The sequence below is a fragment of the Amblyomma mixtum genome, chromosome 2, assembly GCF_055824585.1.
Source record: "Amblyomma mixtum isolate Tamu chromosome 2, ASM5582458v1, whole genome shotgun sequence".
Classification (NCBI taxonomy): domain Eukaryota; kingdom Metazoa; phylum Arthropoda; class Arachnida; order Ixodida; family Ixodidae; genus Amblyomma; species Amblyomma mixtum.
Genome location: NC_143013.1, coordinates 209965673 through 209981591, shown reverse-complemented (window position 1 = coordinate 209981591; position 15919 = coordinate 209965673). Strand labels below are relative to the sequence as shown.

Sequence of the window (15919 nt, the reverse complement as noted above, 5' to 3'; positions counted from 1 at the left end):
AACCTGGTCGTTCCCCGACTAGCCAGTCACACTGCACCGACGACGATGCCCCAACGACCAAGCGTCGTCCTAGTGTGACAACGCCGCCAACCAAAGATGCCGACGTGTCTTGGGCAGATCGGTGGCCGAGCGAGAACATTCGCCGACCAAAAGCAAGTAGCGAGCTCAGAGCGCGAAGTGCAATCATTATTTAGACAAATAATGCACGCGCAGCAACATTCATCCAGCCATATGGCCACTTGGCCGACGCGCCGCACCGATCGTCGCTTGCGAACTGCCGCCCCACTGCAAGCAGGGACACGGAGCGGTGAGCATCGCTGCGCCGCTCTACCCAAGCTCCGCCCACAACCGGTGTCGCACTTCGCCGCCGTGCAGCAGTGCCTAGCGCTGCTTGGGATGGTGTACAAATCTAATAATAAAAGACAAGATCGCCTTGTTATCAGAAAGACTGCTCGAGCAGCGACAAAGCACGCCTGCTTATATTTAGAGCTTTCGGCAACGGCATCGCTCGCGGGAGCTCCGGGCGACGAGCTCTGCTGCTGCCTGGTTGCCGTGGTCGTCGCTAGGCCTATAGCCTCTTCCGCATGGAAGCCGCAGCGGCCGGCGCTTCGGAAGTCGCCTGCGCTATAATAAACGGCCTACTCTACACATCGCTTTACTGTCAACAGCATCATCTCACAATAAAATAATAGTATGGTAAATCTCCGCGACGCCTTCAGCAGCGAAGCGAGCGGGCGCCAGGCGAGCCGGACCCCAACGTCGGGCCAGCGGCAGCTGCGAGGCGGTTGTGGCAAGAAGTTTGCTCGTATCACAGTCGTTACCTTTGCCACCAGCTCAGTATTTGTCAGCGATCCTCAAAAATGACACATTTTTCACATTTCTTATCCCAGGGTCTATTATTTACGTCAAGAACACACTTTAGCTCGTTTTTATGACGCCGGCAAACGGGATCCAGGTTGGCCGGCCGGCATGATCGGCGTACTTCACGTTCGCACAAGAAAATACATAACATCCATGATACCAGAGAATGCTTCCTAGATTAGGGCACCGGTAATATGCCTGTGCAAAAGTGGATCTTCCGGCAACGACATCGCCTGCGGCAACGCCGGGCGTAAACACCGTCGCACTCGCGAGCGTGCAGAAAAAAAGACTCGTGAGCACTCGTAACCAAGGTTGCTAGGCCGAGAAACCGCAAAACTTGGTCCCGTACGTCAGAAAACTGGAATGACGTAGGAAATGCTTGTGTTTTCTTCTCTGTTCCTACGTCACATTGATGCACAAGCGATGACTCAGACTTCAAGAGTGAGCATTTTCACAAACTTTAAAATTAAATTAAGATATGTTCTAGACCTCCCTTAAATTTAATACTTCGCTCTTATGGTCCCCACATACAAAGGAAACGTATGGCAGTCTTTTGTACAACCTTGGAATTTGATGTCTCTACCCCTTTAAAGAATCAGGGCCTTAAACTGTCCAAGGCTGAATACTTAAAGAAAGCGCCTGTTTTGAATAGAGGACGTTAAGGGCATGGTCGCACAGGTTCGTAAGACGATGTAAAACAGGCAAGAATGCTCTCAGCGGGAACTTTTCATGTTGTGGGCCTGCCGGTTAAATACAAATATATCAGTTATAAGTCAGCCAACTAGGGAGGGCTGGGAGGCGGCCCTGTCCAGCTCGGACCTGGAGGCCCAGCGGGCCCTGGTCCAGAGAGCACGGGCAGCGGCGGCAGCCAATGGCGTCCCCGAATAGGGAATGTCACCCAGGTCAACGACCATCCACAGCTTCCCTTCCCAATTCAATACAGTGCTACAATAAATATTTTCTCCTCCTCCTCATGGAAGCCACGAAAGCCATGGAATCACATAGCTTGAAACCCTTCTGTTAAAATATGCCCCAACTATTTCCTTCGCCTTCTTGCCACTCTGTTATACGCATGTATGTACAGGGTGTTTCACCTGAGACTTTACACAGTTTTTAGGAATAGGCTTTTTGAGTTAGAACAGCGCTTTTTTCGGCATAGCATTGTGAGCAGTGTATACACATCAGAATACATCTAACACGTGCTAACTAGCACGCTGCTTAACCAATACTTAATAGTTAACTTTTAAACTATTACTGTTAGGCTCCTTAATTATGCACAGGCGTGTAGCCCACGGTAAGTAGTAGCCATAACTTTTTTTTAGAATTTCGAAAACGCGGTTCCCTCGGCGCTACGGCAGAACAAATTTTGGCTACATCGGGCCAAAATACATGCGCTCTCAGAAGCTTGCGGGCAGAGCAACCACGCCAGTGCACGTAGCTCATCGAAATAGCCGACTCTAAAAACTGATGTAGGTATTATTTACAGTTTGCCACACACCTCTCAATAATTAAGGAGCCTAAAGTTAACGATTCAATGTTAGTCAACGAGCCTGCTAGTTAGCGCATCTTAGCTGTGTTCTGATGTACTACACACCTGACATTCTATGCTTAAACAACTTTCATTGAACTCAAAAATCCGCTTTTTTAAAAATCGTCCAAGTCTTAGGTGGAATACCCTGTATACTATGGCCAGAAGCAAGCAACCACGCAAGTAAGCGGGCAAAAGGGCTTCGATGAAGCGGAAGTCATGTCACAGGGAGCACGTTTACACCTAAGCAGAGAAATTAAAGGAAAAAGTAGATATTACAAACGGTGTTTTCAAGTTTTACCATTGTGGCCTTGAACAGGCCTTCAGAAAAAGGGATGTGTCTCCATAGAAAACGAGTAAAGCGAACAGGCTTCTCTACCTATAGCACCTCCCGGTATAATTTGTAGAAATGTATGAGAATTCGGTTAGCTCCTAACACGTTAAAGGTGCACTAAAGAGGAATCTGAAATCGTCTTTTTGTCGCGGGAACTCCATCTACACATTCCGAGAATTCTTAGAAACTTCGAATGATTGCTCTGTGTGGCCGATTTCTCTAATGCAACACAGATTAACGTCCGGGTGCCCCCTTTTCTTTTTTTTTGTATTCCCCGCAGACGGTGGGAGGAGTCAACCAACGCATGGAGTGCCTTTCAGGCAGTCGCGTGGCGGCTTTGCTTTTGCTTTTATTTTGTTTTTAGGTTTTCGTGAATAAATAGATCCAGTAAGAGGCTACATAGCTGCAGATTAGTCCCACGAAAATACAAATATGCGTGGACTCTATGCTTTCGCCGATCACTCCCTATCACTCCGCCGATGGCAGAGCGGCAAGCCGCCACGGGACTGGTTGAAAGGTTGGTCGACTCCTCCCACCGTCTGCGGGGAATTAAGGAAAAACAAGAGGCGGGAGCCGGGACGTTTAATCGGATTTAAATTAGGGAAATCGGTCGCACAGGACAAAAATAGAAACTTTCTAAGAACGCTCGGAACGAGTAGATCCAGTTCCAGCGGTAAATATACGAGTTCGGATACCTCTTCAGTGCACCTTTAAGTGGTTGGGCCCCAGAAAAACTAGGCTTGATAATATCTCACTCAAAAAATTTCAGAAAATATTCTTGAACGCCATAGAAGACGGGAAAAAAATGAATGAGATCTGGAATGGAGGACCGTTGCCTTGCATACGCGGTTCACTGGCCTTCATTTATTTTATATTAGTTACGCTCATAATAGACCGAAAGGCTAAAATCACATTTCTAGAGTAATTTTAGCACACTTCATGCACATTGTGTAGTGCGTGCCGTGTCCGCTGAATAGCTGTTCCCATTAATGTTGTGACTGCCTTCAGAAATTTTTTCCGGACTGGAGCTTCACTCGCGGAGCGCGGGTAGCGTCCAGTATAAGCTGGATTTCTAAGTTATCTTTTAATAATTAGGTTCCGCGTTCATCGATGGCCCACATAATGCGCCCGATGCTCGGCGCAGGCACGAGTGCACGACCTTTCACGAGTAGGAACAAAGGTCCGGAAACTGGATTCCTCCTTCCTTCTGCCCCACCGTCGCAGTTCCAGGAAGTTTCCCTTGGTGCGCTCACTTGTCGCTGATGGGCACGAAGTTGTTGGTCCGCATGACGTCGTAGAAGCGGCGAACCCGGGCGTTGTAGACCCCGCGCAGCACGGCCGTGTCCAGGGCCTTCTTCCAGGCGCCAGACACGATGCCCGGCCCCACGCGCACCAGCCGCCGTCCGTGGTGGCCCCCGGAGACCCGCACCGAGAACCACAGGCCTGAGATGCGGGCGATGCACTTAACGTGTTTTCCCTCCTCCTCGTGCAGAACCTTGAGGGTTTTTCAGCTGACATCCGCCGCCGAACCCGAAGCCATACACCGGGTGACTTTTTTTAACCTTTCCAGAGTTGCGTTTTTGAAATTCTGTGAGATAGATCCCTGCGGTTTGTGAAAGTGGATTACGCAGCAAGGCGGACATAATTTACGTGATAAAGTAATTAGGGCAGAAAGGTCAGCTAGTTGGTGTTTAGATAGAGAGGACATTGCAGTAGCACTAAATAAGAGGGACGAAAGAAGAGAAAAACACATCACAAGCGCTTGCGTTGTCTTCTCTCTATTCGTCTCTGTTATTTAGCGCTACCACTATGCCCTCTCAGCGTGATAACGCGTAATGATAAAGCGATTAGAATCACTAATCAGGTGTATTTATTTCTAAATTTAAGGCGCAATATCACACTATGAAATTTAAAGCCAGAAGGTGACTACGTAATACTAGTTAATTTATCATCTAACCATTGCGCACTATCACCTAGATTATGTCGGCCTTGCTGTACCACACACCTGGACGCGTGTTCGCCAAATGCAGCCGGTACAGCCAGCGATGACAGCGCCGCCCACCGGCAGGTAGCAGCCACATTAAGGCTGGTTATAAATATTCATTCACAACGACGGCTTGACATCGCTGCTATGGCGCAGTGGATAAGAGGCACGTGTTGCGTATGGAAGGTCGGCCGTTCGACTCCGCTCTCTGGACTGTACTTTTATTGTTTTTTTCATTTCATTTTTTGCAATTTTTTCCCTTTTAGGTCGCAAATCGTGATGCTTAGTGGCATATTACGCCGTTTAAGAGGATTCATTATCCCTTTTAGGTAAGCCGTTGTGACAATCTTCACTCACCGTGATCAATTCACCGTGGTTTCAAGCCTTGTGGCTGTACAGGCTGCAGTTGGCGAATACGCCACCTGCACAAACCACTGGGACGTATGTTTAGTTTTTTAAAATGGGAATGTGCAAAGGTTAAAAAAATGTTCCATCAGCAAGATTCGAAGAGGCGCAGATTCTGGGGTGAGGCTGACACTCTGCACTTACTGTAGGTTTTCCCACCGTTCTCTCAATAGTACCCCGCGCGCGTCCTGAAGCGGTGACTGAAATCACTTCAAAAGCGTTCCACGAGCTTAAGCTTCCACGTACGCGTACAAATGCTCACATTAGTGTCATTCAGTGGACGTTTGCTCGAAAGCCGGTCTTAGCGGCAAATTTCTAAATTCGAGTTGCTTTATGTGCCATAATGTCCCAATCCCTTTGCCACGTGAATATCAAGGAATAGCAACACAGACCAATGCCGGAATGTTCAAAGAAACATGTTTTACATTTGCTCATCCACTGCCGACTGTTCCTTTCTTTTTTCGTGTACCAAAATACAGGTGTCGCACTGTTACTTCTACTTCTCGGTTTTCCCCGTCCACTAACAGGAAAAAGCTCCGATTATATGAAGCGAATTCTGCGCTCCCTGCCAGCAAAGAGTGAATTATAACGAAGCAGTTTAGAAATAAAAAGAGACGGAGGTAGGACACGACAGTTGCAGACCACGCTGAACTAAGAGACTGATAACAGAGGACTGCTGATGAAGACACTTACTCCGACACCAGTCAGTCTGAGCATGTAGTTGCAGTGAAACTGAGCCAAGTGCAGTGTAAGCACCGAGGAACATTTCAGCGATAACCGCGACGTTGGAAAGTCACGTAAATCTAGAAAGCAGTCTGCATGCCCTACCACCCAGTAGGTTGCGTTTAGCTGCACGCCACTAGGTCTTTTGCTAACAAGCGCCACAGTAACCATTTTGTAACTTGACATCTGACCGTATTTCATGCATTAGTTAGGCGCTAATACTTCTCTGCAATGCTCGTGTCTGCTTTAGGCACGTCACTGACATCACTCAGATATGGTTTCTGGTAATAAATTATCTTTTTACTTGCTTGCGACTCTCACAGTGTAACTAACGTTGCAAAGGAAACAGGATCGCTAAAAGGAAGATATCGAAATGCACAAAAAAAGTAAGAACTGTATCTTCCAAAATACAGCAAGAAAATCGGGAATGCGTCGAGACTTGATATCCCTGCTCACAGTCCCACAACAGCCAAGTTGCAAATTCAGTGTTGTATTTCGTCTGCACAATTCAAGTCAGCCAAGCTAAAATCTAGCAGTAGAGGGATTTATCCAAATAAAATATAAAATTTGCCGATCCTTGCCTCTTCAACTGGTTCCCAAAGCACAGCAACTTGGTGAAACCGCCGTCTTGAAACCCACGCGTAGTTAACATCAACGTTTCGCCATTGACATCGATGACTTAGGAAGAAAAGGTAAAGCTGAAACAACCTCAACCCCAATCCCGCGGACACAAACTAAGCCTGGGCTCGTGTTAGTTGCTCAACGCTACGTATAATTGTTTGCGGGCATCGGTTTGCGCACCGAGATTCCAGTTGATGTCGAGGTCCAGGAGGACGTCTAGCGGTTTCGCGGCCGCCGTGGTTCTCTCTGGCCAGGAGAGCGACCGGTTGGCCAGGAACTGGTGCAGCAGCGACACGTCGCTCACCTGGCTGTAGAGGCACACGCGGTACGCGCGCTCGGCGCGGTTTCTTGGCGAGGGCACCGGGTCCTGCGTAGACCACACACACTCTATCTTGTTGGTATGGGGTTGATTCATATAGCTGTCTCAGAGCTTAAACGTGGCTACACCTTCACCCGCAACCTTACAACATTTATAAGTTTTAAAGATGACTATTCATTTCTTTTTTAGCAATATATCCCACATAGTCTCTTGCTGCTAAGCCTTATGACAGTTGCGCAACAAGAAACTGAAAAACTATGATCACATCTACACTTGCATTTCACAGAGATTTCATAGTAATGGTACTGTCCCATTCTTACTATCCCTGTACTAAAACGGGACTGTACCGACGAGCAATACAGCAAGTAGAGAAGCCATGCAGGAACCGGCACTTTAGTGCCGGCAGCCATAGCTTAGCTTACTTCATGGAAAAAGGTGCGTAGTTTATTGCACGCATAGACCAGCAAGCAAGATTTTGCTGAATCAGGAAGGAATGCTCGAATAGGATTTCTATTAGCCCAGAGACAAATCATTCGTTGTCCTTCCTTTCGCTCCTCCTGTGCAAAACACAACTGCTCAACACAGGTTAACCTGAAGCCTGTCCAAAATTCCAAATTGTAGAGGCGCGTCACAGACTCTGCGTATGTTTAATGAAAAACGATTCATGGTTCGACATTTGTGACCTCATGATACACCTCCTTCCCACGGGACAAACTTGCGAAAGGCACGGTCAAAGGAAAGTACGCCTTGCGCAGTCGTCTACACTGCACATAACGTACAAAGGCAACGCCTTTGCTCTTCGAATGAGTTTCGCATCCCCCTTTCATTTCGCAGCTTTCGTTTCGCTTCACAAGAGATTATAATGCTTTTATGTTTCCTATAATGCTTTTATGTTTCTTCCCGATAATATTTTTTCTAACAACGTCAATAGGTAGAACACAATTTTAATACACCTGTTATTGTTCCATAACATATCCCGTTTTGCCTTTGTTTTTTTATGTATTTTGTATACTTTATTTGTATTTGTTGAATCGTTAGGCTGTTTCATTTTCGCGTTACTGACACGTGTGTTTTTGAGCGAAAAAAAATATTTCCTTGTTTGGCCATCTGCTAGGCTCTCGGTTGAGAGAGGGAGTATTGTAAATGAATAGTAATAATGAGAGCCATCAGCCGTTGGGGCAGCACATGCACTCTACCCAAGCGCATTTTCTATCAGCTGCACTAGGTAGCGCTGCAGTACAGATCACCCATAGCTGCCCACTTTTGTTTGCTTTGCATCTATCTATCCGTCTACTGGAAGAAATCGCGTGCGGCATAGTGGACAACACAGACAGAATCGGCAGAAAAAAATGATCAATAAAAACACTCCGAAGCAGTGCAGCTTCAGTTCATGGCATCCTATATTCTATAATACGTCTCCTTAGAGATCAGGACACGCCATACCCATGTGAAGAATACTACGATGCCCAAAGTCGTTGAATGCCTCGTTACGGCAATAACGAATTTACTGCGTTATTCTTAAATTCTACTCCCCCTACAAACCTAATTGGTAAAGTCGCACACTGCGCGTACTTTTGGTTTTTGTTGCGTTATAGAAGCTTCTGAATACAAATTCTTGTAGTTGCGAGTAAGCGCTGTGTCCCCTCTGTGTCTTTGTTTGTTAGTGCCTGGATTGTTCCTCCATACGGTAAATTCATTGAATATTGCGGAGTATGTGACGGACGCGCACAAACCTTAGCCAGGATTCCGGCCCTAGGGAGCGTCATGTTCGCGTTGTGCGCGGCGCCCAGGTACCGGATGGCGTCCATCTGCGCCACGGCGAGGAGGTCCCTGAACGATGTTTGTGCCCCTGCCACGCGAGGGCGCCACGAGCCACAAGCGAACCGGTAGAAGTCCTCGCACGGGGCGCTGCTCCTGTTCAGAGAGTCTGATGGCCAACGGCAGCGCGGTCATCTTTTTCAGTATGTAATATTGGGTCAGTCGGTGTGTGAAATTTTAGGAATGCACGGCCTAATTCCTGCGAATGCGCAAAGAATAATGACTGATTGAACATGCGTTGAGCTTTTAATTGTTTCTTTCGACAGTGCAAGTAAAAACACCATTTACACGCATTTTCACATCGCCATTAAAGCAACCAAAAGCATGGAAAGAAAGTCTGCGGTTAAACGTGTGCACAGAACAGAAAACAAGACTGTCCATGAAAAGCGTGACAGGTAAACAGCGATCGTGGTAAAAAGATAATACGCTAGTCCTTTGCATCAAGCAGTGCTGCAAAAGAAGTGACACAGCTAGTTCTTACTTGATTGCTCGATGGCATGCATGCAAAAATAACGTGCCGATCTCTAGGTGCACCTTGAGTCCGCATATCTGGAAAGCACCCTTATCTGTATGTTTCATTCAAGGTAAGGGCACCAGCAGCTCCGCTGCTGGAGCTTTGGCGAGAAACGCCCAGCAAAATTGACACGTGATCAAAAACAAAAAGCCTTTTGCCTGTTGCCCTCAATGAGTTTTGTCAAGAAATAGCTTTTCCTGCCTTAGCTTCTCGATGCTTTGGTAGTTTCTCGCGTTTCTATCAACATACCGCGAGCGTTTATTTTTTCTCTCCCTTAGTGTAGCGGAGATTCCAAGAGAAGGAAAACGTAGGGCAGTGCGACATGTACGCAGATGAAATTAGGAAGCTTGTGGGGATAAGATGGGATTAACTGGCGCAGCACTGCTTTAAATGAAGGTCAGTTGGAAGCCCCTTCGTCCTGCAGTGGACAGCGTTAGGCTTATCAAGGTGGTGATGGTTATGATGATAATACAACCAACCAATGGCATGACATCGCAATAAAATCGCAAGATGGGCGAGGGGAATCCTATTCGCAGTGAAAGAGAAGCAATGACAGGTGGTATAAGAAACCAGCGCTGACGAGCATTCGTTGCGGTGCGTATTATCAATACTCTCCACTTAAGAGTTTTTGTTGCCCTACGCTTCACAGATTATTGAATATATTTCTTTTTCTGAACGAATCATATCATAATATTTTTGGGAATACACACGCAACCCTGCATAACCGCAATCTGAGCAACAATCAAACAGCACCATCGTATACCATGCAGTCAGCAATGGGGATCAAACAGCGCAGTATACGGGCTGTCCCAGCTAAATTAGCCAGTATTTAAAAACATATGGTTTATTGGTTTATTCGGGTTTAACGTCCCAAAGGAACTCAGGCTATGAGGGACGCCATAGTGAAGGGCTTCGGAAATTCCGACCACCTGAGGTTCTTTAACGTGAACTGACATCGCACAATAAACGGGCCTCTAGAATTTCGGCGCCCCCGAAATTCGACCGCCGCTGCCGAGATCGAACATGCGTCTTTCGGGTCAGCTGCCGAATTTCATAACCACTGAGCCACCGCGGCGGGGCTTAAAATATATTTCCACGGACTCTAAGAAGACGCGACCAAATGCTGGTTGCTCTCTACTGCTTGGAGCAACTCCCACTTTATTTTCTATTCTGCTTCAAAGCGTAATTAGTCGAGATTAATTAACTAACTTCGCAAGCAAATAAGTTAGGCAAGAAATTCCAATCACAAAGTTTTAGTACGGTCCGCAAAACGTCCGATTGAACAGTTTCTTACTTTCTATCTATTACGTATTAATTTTTTCCACTCAATCCAGATGCCCACGAAGTAAAAAAAAAATACCAGGTGACATGCCCCCTTGTGCGCCGCGATTGCTGTGCTCTCAAACGTTCCACGCACAAACGAATAGATTATTTAGCCTGGTGCGCTGCCACGTTGGCTGCCGCTCAGAATTTGACAGGGCAGCGACGCTGGCGCTTCCTCAAGCGCCAGCTCAAGCGATAAGCCCTTCTGTCTTATCGCTATCATGAACCGCCTCAAGAGAAGCATACTGCTGTCGTAAATCGTACAGCCTGCACCTGCTTCTCTGCCCTGTCGAGTTTTAAGCAGCAGCGCACCGGTCTAAATGTTCGTATGAACGCGGAACGTTTGAGAGCACTGCAATCGCGGCGCGCTAATGGGGATGTCACGTGGTATTTTTTTTTTCTGTATTTCGCGGGCATCTGCAGTGAGTAAGAAAAAAACATATCGCAATAGATGGAAAGTTAACTTCATTCGAACTTGTGAGGACCGTTCTACAACTTTTTCATTGGAATTTTCGCAACTTCGTCACTTGCGAAGTCGGTTAATTATTCTCGAATAATTATGCAATTAAGCAGAATAGAAAAATTGCATGATTTGCTCCATACAATACCCAGCGACATGCATTTGGTAGCGTCGCCTTAGAGAGCCTCGGCACGTTTTTACTGTCTGGCTTAATTTCGTTTTCATTTCATGCAGTTCCAGTGATTTTGTGCAGTGACAAACCGTGATGAGAGTAACCTGAAGGGCGAGGGGAGAGAAAGGGGGTGAGAATTAGCGGCGAATCATAGGCACAGCTTGTCTGGTCGCTGCACCGCCTCTGTCCACCGTCCTGTTCAGCCGAATGACAGCGGCTCTGGTCGGTCAGTTCGTCACACAACCGCAGGACAGTTTCTCTGCCGAAATTGTATTAGTGCGGCGATAAAGCTCGTCATGCGTGTCGAACGCGTCTAGGTGCTGCGCCATACGTTGGCGTCGACACCTGTGCGCCAGTTTATCATGAGTAATAAAAACAGTACAAGGACACAGGACGAGAACGGAGAGTAGACACACATGAGTGTGGGTGCATTTATGGAAGCAAATTACATGTGGCCGTGTTCTTGTCTCGTCCAGCGTGACGTCAACTACCCGTCCCCTGGAGCAGTGGCCAAGGGTAGTGTACTAAATAAAATAAAATCAGAATGAATCGTTACGTAATACTTCCCCAGATTTCTTTTCGTCCACTTTCATACCATGCGCATTGTCCTATAGGGCCCATGCATAGACAGGATGCAGATAGGTTAGCGGCCGTTTCAACCTTCTGTAGATTTGTTTACGCTTCAAAAGAATTCAACAAACCAGGTAATGCTGCTGCATCCTCACAACTACTGGCGCTCTGTGCGCTCCTCAGGAGGATTAGTATTTTGTTTGAATTTCAGTAGCGGTGCAGTTTACGACTGGCAGGGAAAGCATGGCACGACCAAAAGGCGGCGCCGGTTACCTTCGAGTCTTCGGAAGTGCACGAGGCATAGCTGGGAGCGGCATTCGTTCCACGAGTTGCGTCCCATGCCGAAGAATGCCCCGCCGTTGCGGTAGCTGAGCACCAACAGGCCGACGGTGATAGCGCTGAGGGTGACAGCCACTCCAAGGAACGAGGACGCCATAGGCCCCAGTCCTCCTTCCTGCGACTGTTGCGGAGCATGCGACAGGCGTAGTTGCTTCTTATAGGACATTTATATCACCTTCCTTGGTAGCGCGTACACAAGAAAGGAGCACTTTCCTGGGGGGCATACAATGAGGGCCAACGTCCAATCCTATTAAAGACACTCATGCAATAAGGATATGCTTCTGGGCAGTGTAGTCGCGTTATGCAGGGTGTTTCACATAAGACTTTACACATTTTAAAAAAAACAGGCTTTTTGAATTAGAAGAGCGCTTTTCTGCAAACTGGCGTTCAGAGTACGCGCAAACCAACATGCTGGTTAGCTGATATTGAATAGTTAACTTTTTAACTATTTCAGTAAGACTCCTTAACTATTGAGAGGCGTGTAATACCCATATCAGTTTATGTAATTTCGAAAACGCGATTACCTTCGGCGCTGTGGCCCAAGAAAATTTGGCTATTTCGACGAGTTACGTGCACAGGAGTGGTTGCTTTGCCTGCAAGCTTGCTGAAAGGGTATGTGTTTTGGCGCGATGTAGCCATAATTTGTTGGGCCACAGCGGCGAGGGTAACCGCGTTTTCGGTATTCTAAAAACTGATACGGATATTTTTTTTTTACTGTGGGCGACACGCCCCTCAATAATTAAAATAAAAATGAACTATTCAGTATTATTTAACCATCCTTACATTAAGCACGTCTTAGCTGTATTCTGATGTACAACACCGCTGGCAATGCTATGCCTAAAAAAGCGTACTTCTAACTCAAAAAGCCTATTTTTAAACGTTTTGTAAAGTCTTGGGTGAAATAACCTGTATTCGCATCGTCAGCGAACTGAGTCGTTGGGGGTAAGCACACCCTCATGCGCAACGGATCACGGATTTGTCAAGTGCACTTCCTGCAATAGATTTTCCGCAGCAGCACTATGGCTTATCTACGGTGTGCTCTAGGGATTCGAATAGATATACTACTCTTAAGTGAAGCGTGTGGCAGCCAGCCTGCGGATATCACAGGTGGAGTGTTTGGAAAGAAAGGGTGTACGACACACTAAGACATTTAACCTCTTAAAAAGACAGTGAGGTCAAGTTCGCCCAATTTTGGTTTCTTAGTCTTAAAAAAAAGGATACAATAAACAAAAAAACTTTAGATCGGATAAAGTGGTGCACCACTGCAGTGCACGGTTAGTTGCGTATCCCGATATTAAACTTTGCTTGCCACAGAAATACACGCACTTTGTAAGCGCTGGATAACTCAATTGTATTAAACGTGGTTAAAGGTCAACTGCAGCTCTATTTTGAGAATTTCGCGATATTCAAGGATTCAAATTAATATAGGCTGTAGGTAAAGCATGTCAAGTGTTTTTGCACTAGCATTTAAAATAGTGACGTCATCGACGATTGAATTTTGCGCTTCTCCTCAATGCACCTTGGGAGTGCAGAAAAACTCAGCGTGACGTCAGAGAAGGTATGATTCCAAATTCTTGCTGTCGTCAGCCACACCCTGCCCTGACTCGTTAGACGCTGCCAAACAACTCTCGGCAGGGTTTGCCTTCGGTGGCGTTGGTTTCTTTCCTTCAAAGCAGGCGTTTGTTCGTTGGAAATGTACCGATACCTTCGATGACGTCATCATGCGCCCCCCACTTGGCGTTGTGTGCTGCGGGAAAGCTTGATGGGCGTCCGGATTTTAATCGGCGATTACTTCACTATTTCAAGTGCTAGCCCAAAAAGACTTCGCATGCTTTACCTACAAGTTTCACACATTCGGCCCTCTTAAGCTCGTTATTTTCTAAAGCCTATGCAGTTTCCCTTTAAGACTCAAAATTGTGATGCACATGTGCTACTCAATCGCTGAATAGCGCATTTTTAAAAACGTTTTTACCGTTTTCATTTGGCTGATGGTTATAGTTTTTGTCTATCAGCCGCTAAAGAAGGCCATTCGATGTTTTTGTTATTTGGACATTGTTTTCTGTCTAATTTAAGGTTTTGTAAGTCAGGACGCATGTTTTCAGTTCGGTTCTCGATCATGCTATCGCATGATCGAGAACCGATCTGGCGTTGCACCGCACTAAGTGGATTGCAGGGACGAACGCTCAGGGAAAAGACGTCTGTAGTCGGAGCTGCACGACAATCATTTCGCTTACTGCCCAATCGAGAAATCTGCTAAGCTCTCGTGTAGTCCTGCGTTTGGTTACCTGAAATGAGGCCCAAAACACCTTTCCCCGGGTACATGTCATTTCAAACGCACTGGCGTTCTAACTCACCCGTTTGTCCAGGTCACTCGTTGAAGCTGTCGGGCACCCTTCGGACATTCTTGAGAGCAGTGGTGGCAGGCAGGCAGGCACTTGAACGGAGGGGGTTCGCTTGCACTCGGTTGTTGTTGTCGCGTGACATCAGGTGAAGCCCTCCTTCTTCTTCTTCTTCTTCTTCTTGTTCTCCACAGTAAACATGGCACATACACACGCTGGGGGATTGGCCTTCTTCTCTCCTGATGGGTCTTCATCTGCTTCTTCTTTGAATTAACGCAATCAGAGCGAATGCAGCCTTTGTTGTTGTTGTTGTGCTCTGTTGGAGTGGCATGCACCCACAGTGGGGGATTGTCCAGAATGCCTTGCTCGACATACACAGCCGCAGCCGCCTAATTAAACGCCATATGATTCGCCCTGACATTTTCGACTTGCCTTTCAGAATTCATGTCAGAGCATAAGACTGATACTAGGCCTGACCGGAAGTTTCTTCGAGCTGAGTTTGTTTGTCCTAATGCCTATAATTATGCAGCTCCTGTATTCGATATCAAAGTTATGAGGTAATTTTATGCCGAGTTACCAGCGCTCCGCAAGTGTCTCAGATATTTCTCAACAGTTGCACCCTCTTAATTTGCGATGAAAATTCGCTTGATAAATAATTTTAGCGCGCCAAAAAATGGTTTGAAAGCTTAGTTTTTGTACAACACAAACCATAATCATGTGCGCGCAGTGATGGACCTAATTCTACCTGTTTCTTATTAACTAAAGGATCTCACAACTACTGCTTCTTATGTATATGTGAAAATGTACAATGTGTCACGAAAATCACTTTATGTCTGAAAACTTTAAATCATTTTTCTGACAGTTAGGAAGTTAGATGTCTGAAAATATGATGCCTAAAAGAAATCTGGGAGCATCAGCGCAAAAGAAGACGACATAAGATCTTCCTGGGAGAGTAAGAAAGGGTGTTCGTTCATTCACTTATTGAAAGATTATTCGCTGCTGTCCCTAATAACTTCTGTTTGCTTCGCAATTTTCATGTTCTCTTCAGTTTTAGGCTTGACCCTTCTCGGTAGCTCGGTTACTGTGGCGTTTGGTTGCTGAGCACAGGGCTGTGAAACAGCTAGAATCCCGATTGCGGCCACCGGTTTTTCAAGGGCAAAACTTGAAAATTCCTCTGTGCTCTGCAATATTAGTGCACGTTGCGGCTCTCTTCGGCTGTTTACTTCAGACAATTCATCTCACTACTATGCCGGCAGCCGACAAAATAGCTCGAAATAATATTTGCCGGCAGTTACACCACATTGGCTTACTCCGGTCATGTGACTGTACTTCCGGTTCTAGAAATCACATGACTACACACACCAAATGAAATGACACTCCTGGCATTTTATTTCTGCACCTGTTTTCCTAGCAGCCGGAAGAATACCCCGCGCAAAACGTTACCAGCAGTCTACCCCGACATACATCCTATCACGGCACAACAGTGCCGACATATTCTCCCGCAGCCTAATGCACCGCCAGTCGCCATCGCATCCTACACCTCAAAAGTGCCGGCAGCCAGCAAACTAACCTTTTATTGTAAACTCTCATGAAATAGAATAAAATAAAG

General features: G+C 46.5%; 1 protein-coding gene across 2 annotated transcripts in view; it reads right to left on the bottom strand.

The window, feature by feature from the left end:
* LOC149362442 (neprilysin-1-like) overlaps window positions 1-14433 on the bottom strand; it is a 53051-nt gene extending 38618 nt beyond the window's left edge. For both annotated transcript variants that reach the window (XM_089569718.1, XM_089569717.1), the window contains exons 1-3: window positions 14326-14433; window positions 11906-12092; window positions 6637-6823 (exon numbers count right to left, since the gene is read on the bottom strand). In XM_089569718.1, coding sequence (XP_089425844.1) covers window positions 6637-6823; window positions 11906-12092; window positions 14326-14373 — 422 coding nt within the window. In that variant the 5' untranslated portion in view covers window positions 14374-14433. The remainder of the gene's footprint in view (window positions 1-6636; window positions 6824-11905; window positions 12093-14325) is intronic.
* Between the last annotated feature and the right edge of the window lie 1486 nt (window positions 14434-15919).